This window comes from Vicia villosa, linkage group LG1 (assembly GCF_029867415.1).
Source record: "Vicia villosa cultivar HV-30 ecotype Madison, WI linkage group LG1, Vvil1.0, whole genome shotgun sequence".
Classification (NCBI taxonomy): domain Eukaryota; kingdom Viridiplantae; phylum Streptophyta; class Magnoliopsida; order Fabales; family Fabaceae; genus Vicia; species Vicia villosa.
Genome location: NC_081180.1, coordinates 137,185,295 through 137,210,307, shown reverse-complemented (window position 1 = coordinate 137,210,307; position 25,013 = coordinate 137,185,295). Strand labels below are relative to the sequence as shown.

The window sequence follows — 25,013 nt, the reverse complement described above, 5'->3', positions numbered from 1 at the left end:
TGAGGCACCCCATACACTCCAAGGATTTATGGGAGGCTCGTCTGACTTATCGTTGTTGCTTCTATATATGGACCATGCTGCATGACATGCGTGAGATAGAGAGGTAAAATTCAACTGTATTCATTCTTTGAAACACATGTTATAATATTCAAAGTTTCTAATGGTGAATTATTTTTCTGCAGGACTATGATACTTTAAAATGGATCAAACAATGGTTTCAGAATGTGTTGCAACTATCTGGATTAAGAGACCTACGCAAAATTAGATATATTATGATTAACTATGGTATGCTCTTCATTTTTTTTGAGAGATAGCATTCTGAAATGTTATATTTTCATCTTCGCCGTGGTGAGATGTCTATCACACTGAACGATGTCTCATGCCTGTACATCTTCTGATCAGAGAAATATTGTTATACCCGATAGAAATATCAAATGCGAGGCATTGGAGATGATGGTGACATATATGAGAGCTGACCCAGGACTTGCCCTGAGGGTGTCATGCTAGGTTTTAATTCGTGGAGAGGTTGTATGCACATCAGTTGAAAGCGGAAGAGTAGACTGTTGATGATGATTAGCACGTTATGCAGCATAGAGCATACACATTGAGATTATGTACTTGGTCGGCACGTCAAATATTTTTGACAAGAGGGCCACTTATGCGGATGTATTTACCTAAAATAGTTTGCTAACTTAATTCACATGAATTCATGAGTACAAGTGGGATGTGCTTGTTTGGTCTATTTGTCCTACTAGTTAGCTAAAGGTTGTATATGAAAGATCAAACAGATGACAACCAGTTGTACGCTGTCGATGGTAATATAATTTTATCCTTTACTAATAATTCATATGTATCATTTGCAAGCTTGGATCCTCCAGCACTTCTCATGCATATTTGGATGATCATATGTTTCGACCTACACTATGGATATGTCATATGCTTGCGCATTCGACACACTCATAAGAAATCAGATGACAGAGTCATTCAGAGTATATTTTGACCGTATAATATGACATACACTTCCAGGCATATGTAGATCACTTTCATATGTGTCTATTAGACGGCATAGCCTTCTACTCTGGATGAACGACATAGTCTTCTACATTGGGTAAGTTAGGATGTGCTTTCAAAAATGCATTTATAAATTCTCATGAACATTTTCAGATTTTCTTAGATTTTGTTCGAGAGTTTGGAAAGAGTGGAAGGAGGAACTTCAACAAATAATTTTTTTAAAACATATAAAGAATTCTTTGGTTTTTTTTTAAAAAAAAATTGTATAGAACTATAAAAGAATGTTTATTGTTACCACATTTTTAATTTTTAAAATATTATAACTACATTATATTTGAACAATTTATCGAAGTCCTCTAAAACCCTCAAAAGTCCTCCAATACAATTTTTTAAATTCCAAAATTTAAAAAAAAAAATATTTATAAATAAAAATAAATACTCCAAAACTCTCCCCAATCAATTCTTTCAAATTTTTTCTCCCGAATCAATGCCTTAGGATGCTTCTCCACCACTTAGGATGGAAGAAGCAATTCCATGTGTTTATGCTCCCTTTTATTAATATGCTATCAACTGAGGATTATCCTCTCTTAGATGCACGTATAACCCATTGATTAAATTTGTGATTAATAAACTTCACTTTCCTGTTCAAAATAAATAAACTTCACTTAGACGGACTTATTCTACATGCACTCAGCATGGACCCATTCGTGCCTTTACATGAGTTTTGGGAATTTACTTGAGACTCGTTTTCATGCCCATAATTGGACTCAACAATTCCATTCAATTAATGTACGCTAGAACATAGAGTAGACAGGTACCAAATATGCATAAAAATGGTGCAAAAACTTGCACCACATTTTTGCATTTTGTAGTTTCTTTTCACTTTCTTCAGCAGAAAATTAGAGAATGTACTTTATTACAAGTAGCCATATATTAACAAATTCCTAAAGTAACATGACATCTCTTCATGAATGGGTCCATGCTGAAATATTCATGGAAGAACATCAGAAGAGCTATAAGAGGAGTCTGACAAAGCTTCAAGAAGAAATTCCAATGAGTTTTAGCCTTGAATGACCCAACATTGGATGGAAAATATACAGAGTAATCAACAAGGGTAGGCATCTCTCAAAGAAAAAGTATCGGAACAAAACCAAGACCATTGTTGACTCATGAAGTCTGCTAGATCAGAGTTTGTTCTTCATTTCCTTTTTCCTGTGCCAAGTGATAGGAGTTCAAAGCTCCTGAGTGTATCATCACGACCACCTCTTGTCCCAGAAGCACGATTAAATGATGTTTTGGACTCCAAACCTGGTTGAGTTCTCTGAGTAGTAGATAGTCGGCTACTGCTCATGACCAGTCGGCGGCTTTCACTTGGTTCACCAGAAGAGTTTGGACGGCTGCTTGATAAGACAGGCCTTTTGGAAGAACTGCCATGACGAGAAGAGCTACGGGGCCTCTCAGAATCGGCTTGCTGCAAAAGTTAAGCATTAGGTAACAAGCCAGGTACAAGCAGCTAACTCCATAATAAGATTTTGAAGAGACCAACTCAAAAACTCAGACAATACATGTACTTACCACGTCTTTAGAAGATGGCCCGTCATCCTTCGACCTATGCCTGGAATGATCACCATGCAGACCATGCCCAGACACATTCCTTCTTGCGAATGCCTCGACTGCACCTGAAAATCTATCACGAACCTCTGGTCCACCTGAAATATAGGCATAAAAATACTTAGTTGTTGAACTTGAAGAAAGCCGTTTTCCATACAACTGTAGGACTGAACAATACACTTCTGTGTCATGTACAATCTACAGACTCATTATTTATCAGTATGGCACTATATTTAGAGGGAAAAATAAAGATTTCAGATCTTGCTGTCAAAGGAGGAAACCTGAAGGCCGCTCGATTCTCTCTCCAGATTGTCCTGGATTTATGACTGGTTTCCCACTTGGCTGTTGAAAATGCAATCAAAAAAATTTATTAACAAGAACCTTTGCTTTTGCAAGAAATGCAACAAATGACACCACTCTTCACAAATGAAGATTATAACTATTAAGTACTCACTCGGGCTTTGGAACTGGATCCAATTTGTGGATATTTCAATATTGTCCAATCAAACACATAATCAAACTGATAGCCTGCGGAAGAAACATTTTCAAAGCCTGAAAAGAATTTCAACCTGGAAATAGTAAAATCTATATAAATTCAAATTTAACCTTCTCGGATGAATAGGTCACGAAAGAGTCTTTTGAGATACGAATAATCAGGCTTATCTTCAAACCGCAGTGATCGGCAATAATGGAAGTATGATGTAAATTCCAATGGATGTGACTTGCACAAAACCTATCACAGAAGCTCAGGCAATAAAATCTTTGCATCATACAAAATTGGAAACTATTTATTATGTTATAGATAACTAGAGATCGTCATGAGTATTCTAATAACTAAAACATTCACATAAAAGCTGCTTGCCAGCAGGTTATAATACCTCTATAGGAGTAAGCATCTTCTTTTCACTTATTTTGTCGTATTTTTGTTTTTTATTGCCAGCTCTCAAACCTTGCCAAGGGAGACTGGAAAACAATTACCTAAGTTAAAATAAAATGAGAAAGATTATAATAGAAATAAGATGGTGCATTGGGACCAACCTTCCTCTCAAAAAGTACATGAACACATAACCAAGTGATTCTAGATCATCTCTCCTGCTTTGTTCTGCAAAAATTAAGAGAACAAGTTCTATTATAAATTTACACTCACTTGAGTTTGATAACTTTAATAATACTGATTGATTAGTAGCCGGAGAAAATAGTCTCACTCACCAACTCCCAGATGGGTATTAACACTGGCATACCGGGCAGTTCCAGTGAGGTTTTTGTTTTCCCTGAACAAAAGTATCATGGTCATTCATGAAACGGTTAGAAATGTGCAGGACAATAATTACTTTTTCAGATCAAAGATAAATAAACATTTGATGGCTTCATATGATGACACATATGGGATGATTTTCTTGCATATGCAGGCAGCAGCAGAAGGTTCAAGTTCGGGAATATTATTTGGATGCTGGTTCAGGTTCAAAACTAGTAAAACTCAAGTTGCACACATCCATTTACACCCCAGTAAAAAACAACCAGTTAGTTATCTCAAATCCAGCAATACAGCAATAATCATGTAATCAAAAGACAACCGGAATCCAAAAAAGGAATATGAAGTACCATTTTATTTTAACCTAAATGAGGTGGAAGATAGATATAAACAGTAAACTTCAAAGAAGGAAAAAAAATAAAAACAGATGCGAACAACATACTGGGCAAGGAACCACACGAAATATTTTTTGTAAACTTCAAAAATTAAAAAGGAAACATGATATGGAACCGTGTACTCAAATATGGTACAGTAATCAAATATGGTACACACCTATATGGTATATGCTTGTGGGTGTGAAGATCTCGATACTTTTTTGCAAGGCCATAATCAATGATGTATACCTGCAATGTTTTAAAATAAATTCAGCACAGAACTTCAGTTGTTGGTATTAAGCATTTCAAACTGCAACATAAAGAAAAAACCAACTGTGTTTTATTGCATGAAACCTGTCAAGTAAGCAGAACTAAAAGATGCATGGAAAACTGGCTTATTGTTTTTGATCTTCATCTTACAGACTTCTAAGCTTAGATGGTAACTAGCCTTTCTAAGAAGTCTAGTTATTCTCCCCTTACAAGTTGGTTTTGTAAGGTTGAGTTGGTTGGAGAAGTTGTAAAGAGATTTCCTTTGTTTACGTTAGGGTTTGAGTGGAGGGTTAAGGAAGACAGCAAGAAAAGGGGGACAAGTTATCTCTATCCATAATAGATATAGTGAATTTACATAGACACCATTGCACTGCATCTGTTAGTGTTTTTTGAGAATTAGCAGGAGAACAACAAAATGGCAGAATTTTAAGGAGAATATGCTAATGAATAATGAGAAATGTCCATGTTCATCCCTCCTGCATTTGCTCTACCAAATCTCTTTAAACCCTATGTTTAAAAATCTAACCAACACAAACAACATCCGGATACTTAATCCTCAAGTTTATAGCACTAATTTGAATGAAATAAATCCACTAACTTAGTTTATAGTTACTTAAATGAAAGAGCCTTTATCATAATCTTAATTTTAGGTCACAAGTTCAGTATGCAAGTGAGCAGTAAATCGTGCATAAACGCCCAACCAGATAAGGCTGAATTAAAATCATTGCAGCATATGCGAAGTTACCTGATTTGCTTTGCGGCCTAAGCCCATTAAAAAGTTGTCAGGCTTTATATCACGGTGCAGGAAACCCCGAGAGTGCATGTACTCAACTCTGTTTAGCTAAGTGAACCAAATTGATTAAAACTAAAAGTATAACAGCTTTCTGTAAAAAGTATAATGTTGCTAAAATGGAAGTCGTACTTACTAGCTGATCTGCAAGCATTAGAACTGTTTTCAAAGACAATTTCCTATTGCAATAGTTAAACAAGTCTTCAAGACTTGGACCAAGGAGGTCAATCGCCATGGCATTGTAGTCACCCTCAACTCCATACCATTTTAAATGGGGAATACCCGCTTCAAAATAATACGAACATGCTAATCAATCAGACAGGCTCACAGACTACTAATTTTACTTCGTAACTATAATGTAAATGGGGAATACCCGCTTCAAAATAATACGAACATGCTAATCAATCAGACAGGCTCACAGACTACTAATTTTACTTCGTAACTATAATGTAAACAAATGACTGTCTTGATAACAAGAAAAAAGGCTGAAGAAACATAAATTGGGAAGAAAAACAAACGGATGAAACTTACTTCCCCCTTGAAGAAGCATGTACAATTTTGACTCATAGTGAAGTTGAGGATGCTTGGTCTTCGAAGGTTCCTGATAAACAAAGGAAGAGATAGGAAAAAAAGAATTGGTAATAGCTTAACTTTGAAAAAGATAGGTAACAAATTGTCCAAACTAAGGCTGATCGAGTGCAGAAATGAAATTGGATAATGCTATGCTTTACAGAAACTAAACTTTGAGACATCATCACAGAACAAGTTGTTTAAAAGGTCAAGCTAATAAAAAAAAAACGAATGCTGGCCCAACAGATGTGGATTGATATTGAAGCATGAACCAGCATGTCAAATGATGTATACAAATAAAATCTTAGACCACTTGTTTTCTCTGTTTCCCCTTTTTGCCAATGGATATAAATATAGTCCGATAATAATTATATAATCATATAATATAACACTTAAAGTATGACAACGGGCACACTATATCATTACTGAAATAGTCTCCAATCACACATACTATTAGTCTATACTCTATAACCATATGATCTTTCTAATTATTCATATGTCTACTCTCTATGAGATTTCACTGCTATCAGAAGTCACCATCACAAAGGAATCTACCAATCTCCCTTAAGTTTTTCATCATCAAAATCTCCAACTCAATAGTTATCCTTAAAAATTCCTTTTCTTCTAAAGACAACTTCTCAGCAACACACAAAAAGGACCGTGCATGTGCAAGAATTTTAAGTTTTTCCCTAACTGAATTCAAGTAACCAGTAAACAAAAATATAACTACTAATATAGCCTCATTGTTGACATGCATTTTGTTTCACAGAAACAACAAGAAAAATACTAATCACTTCATTTCTACAGCAAGTAAAACTCATCAATGCACTAGTAAAAAAATAGAAAACATCAGCAATTAACATTCCTAAGCACCAACAGAAATCAGTAACAGCACTCACCAGTTTAACAGCAACTTCCTCTCCAGTTTGCACATTAACACCTGAAAAACAAAAGCATAGAAAACCGAATCAACATTCAAAGCAAACAAAAGCCTCTTAATTCAACCAAAACAATAACTAAGGTGCATACATACCCAAGTATAGCTCTCCAAATGAGCCACCCCCAATCTTCCTCCCAAGTTTGAATTTTCCACCAATAACATGATCCATTATCAAAAACCCAAACTCCTAATCCTCGCTAAATTACAAAACCACCCCACTACACACATCAATTGTCAAAAAGAAAGAAAAAAAAAAACGTATTCTATCTATTCCAAAGCTTCTCATCAAAATCTTAGATCCAACGAGATTTAACAAAAAAATTGAGATCCAACAGTGTTGAATAATTCCGAAATTTAGGCTTTACTAATCCCGATTCCCCGAAAACCAAAACCCCAAACAAAAGCAGAGATGAAAATAAGATCAAGAAGTGTAGAATCTACAAAACCCTCACTACACGCTAAATCGAGGCACAGTCACGATTCTGGAGTGAATCAAAGAAAATGTTTTTCTCTGTTGTGAGATGAAGAGAGGTGAAATAGCGATGAGGTTGCGACAAAAATCGGAGTGAATTTGAGTCGATAAAGTAGAATTTGGGGAATAATAGTGAATAGTGTGGAAAGTTCAAAAAGTGTAGAAAGGGGGTGAAGAGGAGGAAGATAGAATTGGCAGTCTGTTTTGGATCTGTGTTGAAGGATATGAGGGAGTGAAATTGTAGGAGAATTTTGGGATTCTGGAAAAGAAAAGAAAGGGGCGAGAGAGAAGTTGTATGATGTGAGATATCAGGTGAGATGAGAAAAGAACATAAAATGGATGACTGTCCAAACTAGTCTAACTTTGATGTGATATTGGAAATCATTTTTTTTCATTATTTTAATGGAAAAATGATTTTGTTTATGAGAAAATAGGAGGTGCATTCGAGATAAAATAATTTTATATCGTCATTCAATAAAAATATGTATTATGTCAAATTATATTGGTATTTTAAAATTACCTTTACAATAGAAAAATCAAATAAATTAAGGAGTATTAAATTCAGCACAAAAATTAATTTTGAATAAAGTAATAATGACTTTTTTTTGACACAAATAAAGTAATAATGATTTAAAGTAAGATAAAAGTAAAATAATTAATGTTTGGATACTCTTATTTATGTAAAAGTGAGTTATTTATGTAAAAGTAAGTTCAATAATTGAATGTATAATTTTTATTTTAAGTAGAATTCATTTTATATTCAAAGAATTATGTTTGGTTATTTGGTGTTTGTTTGGTTTTAAGGTGATAAAAATTGGTTTTATGTTAATTGATTATGATTAAAATTAAGTTAAATATAAAGTGATTTATGTTTAGATACATTTATTTATATGTAAGTTGAGCAATAAATTTTATGGTGTGGTGTTATATTTGTAAAATGACTGTATCAGGACGATGGTTATAGGACGCCCTGTGAGAGACGACGATAACATGTTGTTTAATGGGAGGTATCACCTTACCCTAAGGTCTTCCTATCGCCTAATTATAGGAAACAACGAATAAAACATTTTCGAGGCAGAGAGAATTCATTGTCATTAATTGACTCATATTTTCCTTAGAAATAAGGATTTAACAATCCACCATTTACTGAATGGGTGGTGGCCCTTCCTAGGAGAATCGTAGGTCCTAGAGGACTCTATAAATACACCTCTTTCGTAGGAGAAATATGATAGATTTTAGCTCATATTGATCACACACATCATACGCTTATACCTAAGCACATCATTCATCTACAGAGACTTTCACCTCGCGTGACCAAGACTTATCACCGTCGAGGGCAAGCCCTAACCACCTTACATCATAATATAGACCTCTGAGTCCCCCTGCCCTTGCAGGATGAACACACATGTGTACTTTATGACCAGTACAATAGTGTCAATTGTGGATCCTGGTGAAACTAACATGGGTCACACTTCTACTCCAACTCCATTCATCTTCCCTCCAAAGATGTTTAATAAAACTCTAACTTGTAACACAGACACCGTTGTCGGAGATTTCGCCGGTGGATGTAGCTCTAGATCCTCCCAAAGGAAATACACAATACAGGTGCTTGCAGAAAATGTAATATCTATTGGATTTCCTAAAAGTACCCTAGGAAAAACATGGGTTAACATCACCTTCTTCGAGGAGGACGCCTCAAAATCAACCTATACGACGATGATCCCTTGGTCATCACTATGCAACATGAAAATTAGGATATCAAGCGAGTTTTGATAGATCTTGGTAGCTCAATTGACGTCATATTCTAGGATGCCTTCCATAAAATACAGCTTGACCCTAACAATGTAAAGATATCGGTTCATTAATTGGATTATCAAGCGAACAAATATACATAATAGGTCATGTAACCCTAAAAACCACATGTGGTAAGGGAACAGACGCCAAGGCAATTGACATCAACTAGCTTCTTGTGCATGCACTGTCGCCATAAAATATCATTCTTGGGCGATCGTTCATCAACGACATGGGGGTAGTCATTTTCAACTTGTACCTGACCTTAAAATATTCACTTGTTGATAGGCAAGTTGGTATAATTCGAGGATACCAATAGGCCGCTCGAGAATGCTACAAATATAGCCTAGAGATAGCAAGGGAAGAGCTCGTCCTTGTTAATGCCCCATTCCGAAGTTTCAAATACTACTCTCAAGTGTTAGAAACCTAGACTGTGCGCGAATTTAGAAACGCTCACGCCCACAGAAGACTTGAAGGAGGTCTAGATATGACCTCGTGCCCATCAGGTTATGAAGACATGCAATTCATTATTCGAGGATGAGGAACGGGAGTGTTGAAAGAGTATTGTGGTGTACTTTTCATTTGTATCGTATCCACAGGGATTATTGCGATATCACCGCTGTTCTATAGCCTATTTTGTCGTGAGTTAATGTTACTTTAAGTTTGGGTTTGCAAAAGATCATTCAACACTTTTAGTAGCAAAGAGTAAAGTAATGAAAGTTCTAAGTTAAAGAAAATGTATCAAGATTCGATTTCATCGACCTAAATCTGTATGTCTCCTTATAAATATACGTATATGAACATGGTAACGATCAACATAATTACGTATCGACGCCTATATCATCCGTGTCCGCAATGATATAGTTAGATTTACCGTATTGTTTAACCGACGATTTCTCCATCCTTTAAACAATACAAATAACGTTTTAAAACCGATACTAAGTAAACATCAAACGCTAAATCCATGTCTGCAATTTATAGTTTGATAGATGATAAAGTTAGATCTAGATACAAATATTGATGTCTCAAACACTTATACCAAAGAAAATCTTTACTTAACAAACTAAACCATCTATATTGATCATCACATGTTCATACATAATATATTCACAAGAAAACATACAAAAATCTAGGAAGATTACATCTTATCTTGATACAAAAGAGATTTAGCTATCCATGAGAATGGTAGCTTGCTCAAGAAGTAAAGGATGAAGATCAACAAGCATCAAAGGCGATTAATCGACGATCAAGGCTTCTAATCTTCAACTCTTAGTTTGCTACAGTGTTTAGGGTTTATGAGCTCTTAAAAATGTCCAAGTCTCTTCCCAAAAATCAGAATTACTCTTTATATAGCAAAACAGTTTTCTGTCCAGGGCGCGTCTTCCCTCCAGCGCGCTTCGCGCCATTACACTTAAGAAATATAAACCGCCAATGCGCGTGACGCGCGCAACTCTCTGCTTTGAAGCTCCAAAATATCTTGCCCAGGGCGCGACACGCCCACATCTCCGTGCGACGCGCGCATACTTCTGCCCAGCACTCTCTTATCAAGGTCAAAACAAGCTCCAAATTTCTCAAAAATGGCTAAAACCTACAAAATCACAACTAAAACACATATTATCATTAAAAGAAAGCTTAAAATTATAAACTATAAATAATTATCTAAAACTTCAGGGAATTGTACGAATATACGATAAAAAACGGTCGAAAGGTGCCATTAATTAAACTAAATATTAACACAATTTGGCACCTAACAACTCTCCCCAACTTAAACTCTTGTTTGTCCTCAAACAAAACAATGATAAATTACCGGGAACACAAAATTTCACAAATGAAACAACCAGGCAGAAACAAGAACAATTGAGTGGTTCAAATTCCCACAGTACACAAAGATCAATCCTTACCAGTTTTTATCAAAGCACCATGATAACAATGCTAATCCTATATGCAAATTTTATGTCAAAAATTCCACAAGCAAAAGAAGTTCAAGAATGAATCACACCTACGCACTTCTCTATTGAGAGAACAAAAATGGAGGATCCTAACACTCACCAGTCAATGACGCAAACCTACCGAATTAATTATGAACTCATCTAAGCACAGAATAAATAAAAAGTATATAAGCATGAATCACTAAGGACTTTCGGGTTGTAGCTTGGCTTGGTTAACAACGAAATGTCATGTCTCACGGCCATTGAATCGAAAGGGTCAATACCTAAGAGAGCATTTAAATACACTTACATCCACACCTCTTTATCAACAGATCATACAACATTATTGCTCAAGAGTTCACCTTTTTATTTTAAAGGAACTAGCTATATACAAAGCTTCTTTTTTTTTTTCTTTTTTTTTTTTCTCTTGAGCAATCAGTTATTTACTTCTCATTACCAATACAACCAAATTTTTTTTTTATTCTCCCCAACTTGAATATTACCACCACATAATCACGAATGCTCTCTATTCTAAGGCGAAAAGGAATCATTCCTAACCACAATTAATGGTGCTCTTCAAGGTTGAAAGAAAATCATCAAGATTCAGATCAAAAATCGGCAAATATAGACAAGGAATTGATACCGATTGAATCTTGGCAAAAACGGCTCAAAATGGTTATCAAATGCACACACTCACCGGGTAGGTTATATATGGTAGAGAAGTTATACTCGTAATGCAGAACAAAACGCCTTGATCACTTTCATGCTTAACACAATTTAATAATAAATGCAAGATTAATCATAGTAAAAACGAGTTAAAACGCACATTGCTGGTATTCAGCACAATTTATTATATATCTACACAGTGGAAAGTCTCCTCACAACTACAGCTAGGCTAAAATGATTCACAATTGAACTAATTTTATCAACAGAAATTAATGACAACTAATTTGTACAATTTAAAAGCATCAGAATCAACGGTACTTGATAAACAAAACGATAAAGGATGTACCTTGCACGTACAGTTTTCAACTTATATCATCACCACTCAAATTGCGTTGCATCACCTAAATTCATCGTGACACAAAAATTCATGTTCCAACTAATTAATCATCAGGACAACTTATCAAAATTAATTATATCTTAAATATAAATACTAAAAAAAATAAATGCGATAAATAAAGTAAACTGAACTTATATATATAAGAAGAAACCACACCAAATCGGTGTTAACTATCCAAAGGCTTAAACCTAGCCTTTCAAAGTACCTCATCCAACAGGATGGAACAAAATTAAAAACAAAGTAAAAATTGTTCTAACATAAAACTAAAAACAATAAAAATAACAATAAAGCACAAAGCAAAACTACTCCTCATCAGAAGTATCCTCATCATCATCAGCCATCCCCTCCTCAGGATCTGGCCTGCCCTCAGGCCATGAAGCATAAGCAGATAAATCATCCCTGGAACCAACAGGCTGCTGCAGAGAAAGCTGCCGGATAGAATCCTGCAAAAACATAAACGCTCTCTGATGCGCCATATGCATCTGATAGTTCCAATCACTTGCATCACCATACTGAGGACCAGCAGGCGGTGCAGCAGCAACCGGAACAGCTTGAGAAGCATCGGGAAGGTCAGATGTATTAGCAGCAGCACCAAAAGGACGACCTCCAGGCAAACAGTACCTCTTAGCAAAAATATCATCTATAACACCATCCATGGGAATCATACCACCAGATGGAAACCGGACACCAGCCTTCCTGCATAAACCCATAATTAATCCAGGAAAAATCAACCTACATTTGACCCCATCACCATGAAGAGTCCCATTCAGGGCGACTCTTTTCAGCTCATTCGCCACAATCCTAGACACATCAATGTTATCACCATTCAAAATACCCTGAACCAAACCTGCAGTATCAATGGTGAGGGAGGAAGTGTGACTCCGTGGCCTAATGTTGTAAAGGACCACCGAAGTCACCAACTGAGCCTCCTCCGTCAACTGACTACGAGTAAAAGTCTTTGGCAGCCCAGCTTTAGTCAGAGTATAGGTGAAACCAGCCCTGCAAATCCTCTCCCTAATACTCTCCACGTCCCGGTTTCCTCTATTCAACCTGGGATGGTACTCACACTCTTCTACCAAAGCAAGAGGGTTATCCAGAAAATCAAAAATTGCTTCTTTGCTAAAGTCAATGGTCTTACCTCTCACCCACGTTCTAAACAGGTAAGCTTCAGTACCTAACCAACCGCTCGGAGGCAAGGCATTTGCATAGAATTCTCTGACAATCTCCACCTGATAGAATTTTGGTGGAGTGAACAACTTGTCCCAGCATGTTTCAGACAAAGCAGTCCACGCCCTTTGGAAGTGGCCGTGGTCAATTGGAACCACAGTGCGTTCACTCCACACAACTCGGCTTTCGAGCTCATGGTACCTCGCCTCTTGCTCCGGACCTTGAAACTTCGTCCGATCAAACCTGCCAGATTGTGAGGAAGATCCCTCACCAGAACCAGTCTTCTTTCTCTTTAAAAAGGGTGCCATTCCTGCACAATTTCAAATCAAACAAAACACACACAAATTGAAACAAAGTTAGCATAACCTCTATTTTAATAGCCTACATCAATCCACATTCATCATCAATCACAAAACAGACCCTATACAACTTCACAGAATGCATAAAAAAAATTCAAAGTTTAACCCAGGGCGCGACGCGCGCTGAACAGGGCGCGACGCGCGCTCTGCGAAACCCAGAAAATTTCTTCAAAAATCTGCAAAACAGGAGAGGAGAACAAGTTTCTCCTCCCTTCTAAAGGTTCCAGCACACAATATATACATCAATAACATGTTTTCTACCCTAGTTTTTCAAAATCTATAAAAAAAAAATCCTAAATCTAAAAACCTAAACATCTAAAACTATATTAATGGAAATAGAAGAGAAGAACAAGCATACCTTTGATGATGATGACAATGGAGCAACGAAAACAGTGAGGAAATGCACAAGAAGTTAAGAGCAAGTGTGTGTTTGTTCTTTTTCTTTTCTTGGAACAAAAAGGAGAAAGGGCAAGAATGGAGGCAAAACCTCCAAAAACCCTAAATCTCAATTCTGAAAATGAACCGGGTCGGGCCCAGCATGGGTGGGCCCAAATCAAAATTATTATTTTTTTCAAAAATATACACAGCGCGCGACGCGCAAAGAATCGGCACGACGCGCCCTCATCTCTGCCTGGAAGGGGTTCTTGAGTTCACATAGCGCGCGACGCGCGCATATGGGTGCGACGCGCGCTACACTAGAAACAGCAGAAAAACTGCATTGTTTCAGCACGCCCAAAAATACCGGTAGATCGTTTCTGGCTCGACGACAACTCAAAAATCCCACCTGCACAAATAACACAAATACAAGTGAATATATACAACTTGGGGTGCCTCCCAAGAGCGCTTTGTTTAACGTCGGTCAGCTCAACGGTCAAAGGCAATCAAGGATCGCCAAACGATAAAACACAAGTTTCACGATTAAAATCGCTTCCTCGATAAACCTTCAACCTCTGACCATTAACTACCCACTCTTGGTTTGATTTTTGGTCCTCTATCACAATAGCCCCTTGGCTTCTGACTTCTTTGACCAAAAACGGTCTGGACCACTTCGACTTCAACTTTCCCGGAAAAAGTCTTAACCGGGAATTGAAGAGTAAAACTAATTGCCCTACCTTAAAGTCCTTCATTCTAACCTTACTATCATGATAGAATTTGGTCTTTTCCTTGTAAATTGAATTAGACTTATAGGCATGCAATCTCATCTCTTCCAACTCATTTAATTGGATTTTTCTTCTCTCTCCACACAACTTGTGGTCAAAATTCAAAAGCTTCAAGGCCCAATATGCCTTATGTTCTAATTCTACGGGAAGGTGGCAACTTTTACCATACACCATTTGGAATGGTGTAAGACCGATCGGTGCTTTAAAAGCGGTCCGATACGCCCACAAGGTTTCATCTAATTTCATTGACCAATCCTTCCTAGAGCTAGACACAGTTTTCTCAAGAATCCTCTTAATCTCTCTATTGGTCCTCTCAACTTGCCCATTAGTTTGTGGGTGATATGGAGTAGCTACCTAGTGTTTTACTCCATATTGCTCCAACACTTTTTCAAGCGGGGCATTACAGAAATGAGATCCACCATCACTAATTATCACTCTTGGCGAGCCAAACCGCGAAAATATATTTTTCTTCAAAAATTTGATCACGGTCTTACCATCCGCTTTGGGTGAAGCAATCGCTTCCACCCATTTAGACACATAATCCACAGCTACCAAGATGTATTCATTTGACATTGAGGAAGGGAATGGTCCGACAAAGTCAATGCCCCAACAATCAAATACCTCTACTTCTACAATACTTTGGAGGGGCATTTCCTCTCTTTTCCCAATTCCACCAGTTCTTTGACAACTGTCGCATGAGGCAACATGGTGGTAAGCATCTTTGAACAAAGTAGGCCACCAAAATCCCGATTGAAGGACTTTTGTGGCCGTACGCAAACCATTGAAATGACCACCATAAGGCGAATTGTGGCAATGCCACAAAATGCTTTTTGTTTCGTCATCCGCGACACATCTTCTCAAAAGATTGTCACTACTCAACTTAAACAAGTGAGGCTCATCCCAAACATAAAAATTTGCATAGTTCAAAAACTTTTTTCTTTGATTCCAAGTTAGATCCTCTGGTATCCAGCCAGATGCTTTGTGGTTAGCCATATCTGCGAACCAGGGTCTAACTTCTTGTACCATGTACAGTTTTTCATCTGGGAATTCTTCCCTCACCTCTTTTTCATTGTTTGTCACCTCGGTATTCACTAACCGAGACAAATGATCCGCAATCAAATTTTCGGTACCTTTCTTATCTCTCACTTCAAGATCAAATTCTTGAAGCAAAAGAATCCACCGAATAAGCCTCTGTTTTGAATCAGGCTTGGTGAGAAGATATTTGATTGCGGCATGATCTGTATAACACACCACTTTAGAACCAATGAGGTAAGAACGAAACTTTTCCAATGCAAATACAATTGCGAGCAATTCTTTTTCGGTAGTGGCATAGTTAACCTGTGCCTCATTTAAAACTTTGCTCGCATAATGTATAGCATGGAATTGTTTGTTCTTCCTTTGGCCTAAGACCGCACCAACCGCATAGTCACTAGAATCGCACATGAGTTCAAACTCAAGTGACCAATTAGGAGCGACAATTATGGGTGTGGTGGTCAAATTTTCTTTAAGTTCTAGGAAAGCTTTTAGACATGATTCATCAAAATTAAATTCCATACCTTTGTTGAGCAAATTACTCAAAGGCTTTGCGACCTTGGAGAAATCCTTGATGAATCTTCTATAGAACCCAGCATGTCCCAAAAAGCTCCTTATGCCTTTCACATTCACCGGAGGGGGAAGCTTTTCATTAACCTCGATTTTTGTCGGATCGACCTCAAGCCCCTTTGAAGATACCTTGTGGCCAAGAATAATCCCATCCGTTACCATGAAAGTGCATTTCTCCCAGTTGAGAACCAAATTTGTTTCAATACATCTTTCCATCACCACATCAAGGTTTTTCAAGCACAAGTCAAATGACGACCCGTACACAGAAAAATCATCCATGAACACCTTGATGCTTTTCTCGATCAAATCTGAGAAGATAGCTTGCATGCACCTTTGAAATGTTGCGGGAGCATTACATAGTCCAAATGGCATTGTTCGGTATGCGAAAACGCCAAAAGGACATGTAAAAGCAGTTTTCTTGTGGTCCGCCGGATTCACTGATATTTGATTGTATCCCGAATAACCATCCAAGAAACAATAGAAATTTCTTCCGGTTAACCTCTCTAACATTTGATCCATAAAAGGTAATGGAAAATGATCTTTTCTTGTTGCTTGGTTCAACCTCCTATAATCAATACACATACGCCACCCGGTCACCGCTCTCGAAGGAATCAACTCGTTCTTCTCATTTCTCACTACCGTCAACCCGCCCTTTTTAGGAACAACATGCACCGGGCTCACCCATTCGCTATCGGAGATGGGATAAATCATCCCCGCCTCTAATAACTTCACAACCTCTTTTCTAACAACTTCTTTCATGGTTGGATTCAATCGCCTTTGAGGTTGTGCTATGGGCCGAAAATCATCTTCTAACATAATCTTATGCATACAATAGGCCGGACTAATACCCTTCAAGTCGGATAAAACCCATCCTAATGCTTCTTGATTCTTTATCAATACTTCTTTCAATCGATGCTCTTCCTTGTTAGACAAACCACTATTAATGATAACCGGCTTAGTAGAATTGTCACCGAGAAACACGTATTTCAAGTGAGACGGTAACACATTCAACTCCACCTTTTGCTCTTCAACTTTAGGTTCATCCTTCAACTCTTCAATTTGAGTTTCAAATGGATTCATCTCATCACAAGCCTCTAAATTTCTCAAGCAATCTTCAATTTCCTTCTCTTGATCTTTGGTGAGAACTTCAAGAGCTTCCATTAAAGTCTTCTCAAGAGGATTCGACAAGTGCATTTGATTCTCCACTTTCATAATAGCCCTTTCGGTAGCATCGATTCTAAAACAATCATCCTCATCACTCGGATGCTTGATGGCTTCAAAGAGATCAAGACATAATGCTTCATCTTGGTACCTTAATTTCATTAAGCCATCATCAATATCTATCATCATTCGGGCCGTCTTCATAAAAGGCCTTCCTAAGATCAATGGAATCTCAGGATCTTCTTCCATGTCTATGACAATAAAATCAACAGGATACCAAAATTTGTCAACCTTGACAAGCAAGTCTTCCGCAACTCCATGAGGATGACCTGTGGATTTATCCGCTAATGATAACGTCATTCTTGTCGGCTTCAAATCGTTGATTCCTAATCTTCTCACCATAGACAATGGGATCAAATTAATGCTAGATCCGGTATCTACCAAACCTTTGCCTATGTGAACATTTCCAATAGACACCGGTAAGGTTACCCGCCCAGGATCATTTGATTTTATCGGAGTAGTGCGTTGAATTAACGCATTACAACAAGAGCTCACCGTTACTACCTCCGGATCCAAGAATCTTCTCTTCTTAGTGATGATGTCTTTGATGAATTTTGCATACATCGGCATTTGCTCTAATGCCTCGGAAAAGGGAACATTGATTTGTAACTTGCTAAAGATGTCCAAGAACCGAGCATAGTGCTTTGCATCTTCTTTCTTTGACGGACCGGGAGGGTAAGGTAATTTCTTCACTTGTATAGAATCATCCACCTTCTTCTTTCCCTTCTCACTCACACTCAATTTTTTTCTCTCTTTTTCTACAACTTTCTCAAGAGTTTCTTTTTCCACTAATTCTTTCTCTTTCTCATTTTCAACTAAATCACCCTCAACATTTTTTTCTACTTCAATCACCCTATCTTTTTCACTCTCAACAATTTCCTCCTCAACTATCTCTCCTACACCCATATCAATATTTCTACCGCTACGAGTTAGAATTGACTTACAATGCTCACGAGGATTTTCTTGTGTAGTAGCCGGAAAAGGACCTTTGTTTTGATCGGCAAGTTGCTTTGACAATTGCCCGACTTGAGTTTCAAGATTCTTTATGGCGGCATCCGTACTCTTTTGGCTTGCAATTTGCAATTGCATGAATTGGCTAATAGTGTCCTCTATTGAAAGCTTTGATTGTTGAGGTTGTTGGTTGTAACCACCTTGATAAGGATTTTGACGATTCGATGGACCCGCTTCCGGCCTCCATCCTTGTTGATAACCTTGATTACCTCTTTGTTGGTAACCTTGGTTATTGTTGTAAGGTTGTTGTTGTTGTTGTCTCCCACCATAAACTTGATTAGGATTAGACACATAATTCACCTCTTCACCCGGTGGAGGACAAAAACCTGTTTGATGGTCACCCCTACACAATTCACAAAACATCACATGTTGATTTTTAGAAGGGCTCCCATTTATCTCTTTGATTTGTTGAGGGAGTTTTGACATTTGTTGAGTGAGCAATTCTACTTGTTGTGTCAATAACTTGTTTTGAGCAAGTATTGCATCACTAGTATTCAATTCAAGAACTCCCGGTTTTCTTTGCGATGCACTACGGTTGTGTTTCCCTTGATGATCATTCAAAGCCATCCTATCAATGATAGCAATTGCTTCTGCCGTAGTTTTTGACATCAACGAACCACCCGCAGTAGCATCTAAAAGAGTTTTTGGTTGAGGTTGGAGTCCATTTCTAAAGATATGGATTTGAGACAATTCATCAAACCCATGACCTTTGCATTTTCTAACCATGGAATTGAACCTCTCCTATGCTTCATTGAGAGATTCATTCGAACCTTGAGAAAACACCGCAATAGAAGTTTTCGCTTCCATGAACCTATTGTGAGGAAAAAACCGATCCAAGAACTTCTCTTCTAACTCGTTCCAATTTGTCATGACATTATTTAGTTGATCAAGGTACCATTCCTTAGCTTTTCCAATTAAGGAATGAGGAAAGAGTCTCCTGAACACCTGTTCTTCTTGGTCTTCCGGAGCACCAATTGTTCCGGCGATCTCGTAGAACTTTGTTAGATGAGTAAATGGATCCTCGTGATCTGCCCCTGTGAACGGATTTTGGTATAATAATTGAAGTAACCCCGTCTTCATTTCGGAGTTTCTTCCATTGGCCTGATCACGAGCAAATTGTGCATTGAGACGAGGGCTGTTAACACATGGCCCTCGAGGTGGAGGATCCGCAGCCATTTCTTCCTCAACCAAGTTTTCAACCGAAATTGAAGAAGAAGATGCTTCTTGTTGTTGTCTTCTTTCCCTAGCTAGTTGTCTCCTCCTACGAGTTTTGCTATTCTCTCTACGAGCAGTCCTCTCAATCTCAGGATCAAAAAGGAGTTGATCTGCAGGTATACGTCCTCGCATAAACTGTAATCTGAAAAACTAACCAAGCAAATTAACAAACACAAGGAAAATAAATTTAGAAACAAGATATTAATTATAAGACTCAATACAAAACAAACTATTGCAATGCTTGCAATATCTAAACAACAATCCCCGGCAACGGCGCCATTTTGTTGAAAGAGTATTGTGGTGTACTTTTCGTTTGTATCGTATCCACAGGGATTATTGCGATATCACCGCCGTTCTATAGCCTATTTTGTCGTGAGTTAATGTTACTTTAAGTTTGGGTTTGCAAAAGATCATTCAACACTTTTAGTAGCAAAGAGTAAAGTAATGAAAGTTTTAAGTTAAAGAAAATATATCAAGATTCGATTTCATCGACCTAAATTTGTATGTCTCCTTATAAATATACGTATATGAACATGGTAACGATCAACATAATTACGTATCGACGCCTATATCATCCGTGTCCGCAATGATATAGTTAGATTTACCGTATTGTTTAACCGACGATTTCTCCATCCTTTAAACAATACAAATAACGTTCTAAAACCGATACTAAGTAAACATCAAACGCTAAATCCATGTCTGTAATTTATAGTTTGATAGATGATAAAGTTAGATCTAGATACAAATATTGATGTCTCAAACACTTATACCAAAGAAAATCTTTACTTAACAAACTAAACCATCTATATTGATCATCACATGTTCATACATAATATATTCACAAGAAAACATACAAAAAGCTAGGAAGATTACATCTTATCTTGATACAAAAGAGATTTAGCTATCCATGAGAATGGTAGCTTGCTCAAGAAGTAAAGGATGAAGATCAACAAGCATCAAAGGCGATTAATCGACGATCAAGGCTTCTAATCTTCAACTCTTAGTTTGCTACAGTGTTTAGGGTTTATGAGCTCTTAAAAATGTCCAAGTCTCTTCCCAAAAATCAGAATGACTCTTTATATAGCAAAACAGTTTTCTGTCCAGGGCGCGTCGCGCCCTCCAGCGCGCTTTGCGCCATTACACTTAAGAAATATAAACCGCCAATGCGCGTGACGCGCGCAACTCTCTGCTTTGAAGCTCCAAAATATCTTGCCCAGGGCGCGACGCGCCCACATCTCCGTGCGACGCGCGCATACTTCTGCCCAGCATTCTCTTATCAAGGTCAAAACAAGCTCCAAACTTCTCAAAAATGGCTAAAACCTACAAAATCACAACTAAAACACATATTATCATTAAAAGAAAGCTTAAAATTATAAACTATAAATAATTATCTAAAACTTCAGGGAATTGTACGAATATACGATAAAAAACGGTCGAAAGGTGTCATTAATTAAACTAAATATTAACACAATTTGGCACCTAACAGGGAGCTAGTCGACCAACTCTCCCCCGTGAGGAACATGTACTTCCATTTTTCTGTGCCGTAAAATACCCTACACGAGGATATCATGCTAATCTCCCCAAATCAATCCAACAGCTAACTGTATATCACGTTGTTCCACACGCATGCAATTACCATTTATTACCTTATTCAAAGAGGAAAACACGTCACCACATAAGTATTCAAATCATTTATCATCTACCCCTTGTAATTCACCTCTTCTCCACCCCCACATGAAGTTTCGAACACTGCGATAAACTATGAATTCACCCTCTCCAGTCTTCATCTAGTTCTAGAGCATAACATAAAATTTCTCAAAAGTTTGTCGGGAAGTTTAGACAAGTGAATTAATGATTGGTTCAACCATCAACACTATTGGGGGTAATGGTATAGGGTGAAAAATAAGGTGCAAAGTTTAATCCATGAGAACCACTTAGATTTGGTTTTCATACAAGGGACAAAGTTTGAGTTAGTGGATGATACCCTTTATGCCTTATAGTGAAGGGATGCTTTCTACAATTTAATTTTGTCCTAACCTTGAGAAATAATGAAGGTATTCTCTATATTTGGTGTATTTTTAAGTGTAGATAAATGTTTTCCTTTATTGGTGTAGGTTTTATTGGTGTGTATTTGGACTAGGGGAGATTATAAGTGTTGATTCAAAGTGTAGTTTATGGGTGAAAAAGGATTTTTAAGGTCATCTTGTCAAAGCTAAAGCACCCTTTATAGGTAATATGTGGCAGAGGCGCATCTATAGAAATTTAGAAGTCTAATAATTTTGTAGTCCAAATAATGTCCAAGATTAGCCTCTTTTGGCCAAGGCTTTCACTTGGTTTCAACCTAATAAAGGAGCTACGAGTTATCTGATCATATTATTGTGCTTGAAGGGTGGTTGGATTATTGAGGAATACCCTTCCACTAGAATATTCTATGGGATATCTTATTGGTGTAATCCCGAGAGATCAATGGTTTTATGATTGAACTTAAAACTTATATCATATTTAGTATTTATAATAAAATTATTTTCTTTATTATGTTTGATTCAAAGCAATATATAAGGATGTCACTATAAAAGTATTTGTAGTGCAACCTTACTGACAAATAATGATATAAGTGTCATAGTTTTGATCTATCATGAGAATACTACATGTTATGTATGCGTAATAAATTATTCTTATATTGATAGTGGTGTATACAACTCTTTGACCTGATGTTGGTGTAAGTGTCATAAATTATACTCTTAATTTATTTTCAAAAGTTAGAAATAAGCAAGATTAATATCATAAGTGTGGGTTCTGCTAACATGAAATACATTTTATATAATAAGTAAGATGTGATGAAATAAAAATAAATTTTAATGCTACCATTTGGGTCTAACTTAACTGAAATAAATTGAATAAGATTGAAAGGTTTATACGAAATAGTTCAGAATAAATCATATTATGGATTAGAATAAAGAGTTATTCGCTCAACTGCTAAGAGTTATATAAGATCTAATTTAAAGGAGTTTCTACCTAAATAACTGAGTTTTTGGTGATTAGTTAACCCTGACTTAGAACAAAGTGAAATATGAATCTCAATCCACTAGAAAATCTTCTAACGAGGTTTTTCAAATCAAGTTTTAATGGTCGTTTGATTTTAGTAAAACAATGGATGTGTTTTTAATTAAAGTTATAATTAAATATATTAAATCACGTGATATTTATTTATGAAAATTTTCTTTGATATAGATAACTATGAAAAATACTACATACAATATTATATGATTAATCTTTTACAAAGATAAGTTATTTGGAACAAAATTTATTTACTCACACAAAAATTTGAGGATCATCCTCAAGCATGAGAAAAAAAGTTATTTTCTCGAGGGACCTGTTCATGAAAAGGAACCACCTAGTAATTCTACTAAGAATGGAAATTATGCTTATAAGAAGCATCTTTATGAAGCCTCAAATATTTCATGAATCATGTTGGCTACCATGAACAATTAGCTTCATAAGCAATATGAGAACATGGAGCTCTGTAATATGATCAAACAACTCAAGACAATTTATCAAGAGCATGTTAAGCATGAGAAATTAGATTTGAAAAAGGGGTATTGGTTCTCTCACAAGATGATGATGTTTCTACTAGAAGTAAAGCCTCAGGGGATGTATAGAGTCTCTTCAACTGTATAAACTCGTTAATTTTCTAAATATTTCATTCATAATGTATGAAATAAAGGGATGCAAACTCTAATTTTACCATGCTAGTATTAAATATAGCGGTAAGACAAACCATATTTTCTTGCTAAAAGCAAGTGATCAATCGCTTGAAGACATTTCAAATGTCCACTTGGAGGTTGGATAAGGTCACTCTCCCGAAAATTATTTCAAAGAAGCAGTCAACCTTATTTTCCCATTTATTTATGAAGAAATTTAATATGATTATGGCTATGTGTGATGGAAGACTTTGGGGTCATTTTACATCAGCCTTTTTGTCAATGTTACACTCCTTGTGAGCTTATCCTTTTATCTTATTGCTCTTGTATAAAAGGTATTCTCCTAAAAAAACTAGAGGACTTCAGACCTATTTCTCTTGTTGGGTTCATGTACAAAATTATTGTCAAGGTCATGATGCACATGCTAGCTAAGATAATGAATCATATAGTATTTTTTTATCAATTTGTCTCAGTTAATAGTTGGTAGTTGGTCGATGGTTATGGTGGAGAACACAATTATTTATATTGCTAATAAGTTTAATAAAGAGTGTGTAATTTCAAGGTGGAGTTTAAAAACTTACCTTATTCACTGAGCTATGGCTAATTTCAAAATGATTGGGCCGTCCATATTCAGCTTGGACCGATCACCTTGAGATAGCCTGTTCCGGGTCAAGGCCTCTTGAGTGACTACAAAATTATATTTCTATAATCTTCTCCTTACCGTAGGAGTATCCTATACATTTTTATAGGAGATTTACGCCTCATCCACATCCAACGGTACTCCACATTCTACACCTGAAAGATAACAAGACTGTTATTTCTCTCTCCTATAAATAGGGAATGACACTAAACTAGGCAACAAGTTTTAAACACAATTTGAAAACTTTATACTCTTTTATATACTGACTTGAACAGTAGAATGCTAACCATGCAAGTACACTGCCTCTTTGCTGCATTGAAAGCTCTACTCCGTTGCAGTTTTTGCATATCTCCCTAACATTCTTAAACCTCCTTATACTTCTTGTTTAGAAGTGAATCTTTCTTCATCCTTAGTTTTTTTTTCTTTAGAGTATCTAATTGGCTATTATTTTTAGTTAGGCGTTTGGATTCATGTGCCATTAATCTTTAACCCTTTTTGCCATGGTATTTTGGAAGTGTTAGACTCCTATTTATTTTGTTATTATGGATGAACTATGTACTTTAGATATGAGAGAGTATTTTTTTTATACTCAGACCTCTTTATATATATATATATATATATATATATATATATATATATATATATATATATATATATATATATATATATATATATATATATTATTTGTTAATAAATAAATTAATCATTTAATATCAAACATTCAAATATTCAATTAACTCAAGCTCTATATACCTTGCTCTTGGAAAGGAAAACTCATTTACATAAACCTTGTATACTTTGTTTTTTAGTAAATTAACTTGAGCTTAATCATGTACTATTCTCTTCAATATATCTTTCAATTTAT

The 25,013-nt window shown here is 36.4% G+C and overlaps 2 protein-coding genes across 2 annotated transcripts; both read right to left on the bottom strand.

The window, feature by feature from the left end:
• Positions 1-1,820: 1,820 nt before the first annotated feature.
• LOC131644297 (casein kinase 1-like protein 10) lies at positions 1,821-7,636 on the bottom strand. Its single transcript, XM_058914762.1, has 14 exons — positions 6,912-7,636; positions 6,778-6,818; positions 5,840-5,909; positions 5,445-5,593; positions 5,264-5,359; positions 4,427-4,497; positions 3,832-3,893; positions 3,661-3,724; positions 3,501-3,585; positions 3,229-3,355; positions 3,077-3,150; positions 2,904-2,964; positions 2,587-2,720; positions 1,821-2,482 (listed from the first exon to the last, which is right to left on the bottom strand). Exons 1-14 carry the CDS (start codon positions 6,985-6,987, stop codon positions 2,210-2,212), a joined length of 1,383 nt encoding a protein of 460 aa, XP_058770745.1. The 5' UTR covers positions 6,988-7,636; the 3' UTR covers positions 1,821-2,209.
• Positions 7,637-12,269: 4,633 nt separating this feature from the next.
• LOC131617725 (uncharacterized) lies at positions 12,270-14,062 on the bottom strand. Its single transcript, XM_058888983.1, has 2 exons — positions 13,957-14,062; positions 12,270-13,549 (listed from the first exon to the last, which is right to left on the bottom strand). Exon 2 carries the CDS (start codon positions 13,545-13,547, stop codon positions 12,375-12,377), a length of 1,173 nt encoding a protein of 390 aa, XP_058744966.1. The 5' UTR covers positions 13,548-13,549; positions 13,957-14,062; the 3' UTR covers positions 12,270-12,374.
• Positions 14,063-25,013: the final 10,951 nt, after the last annotated feature.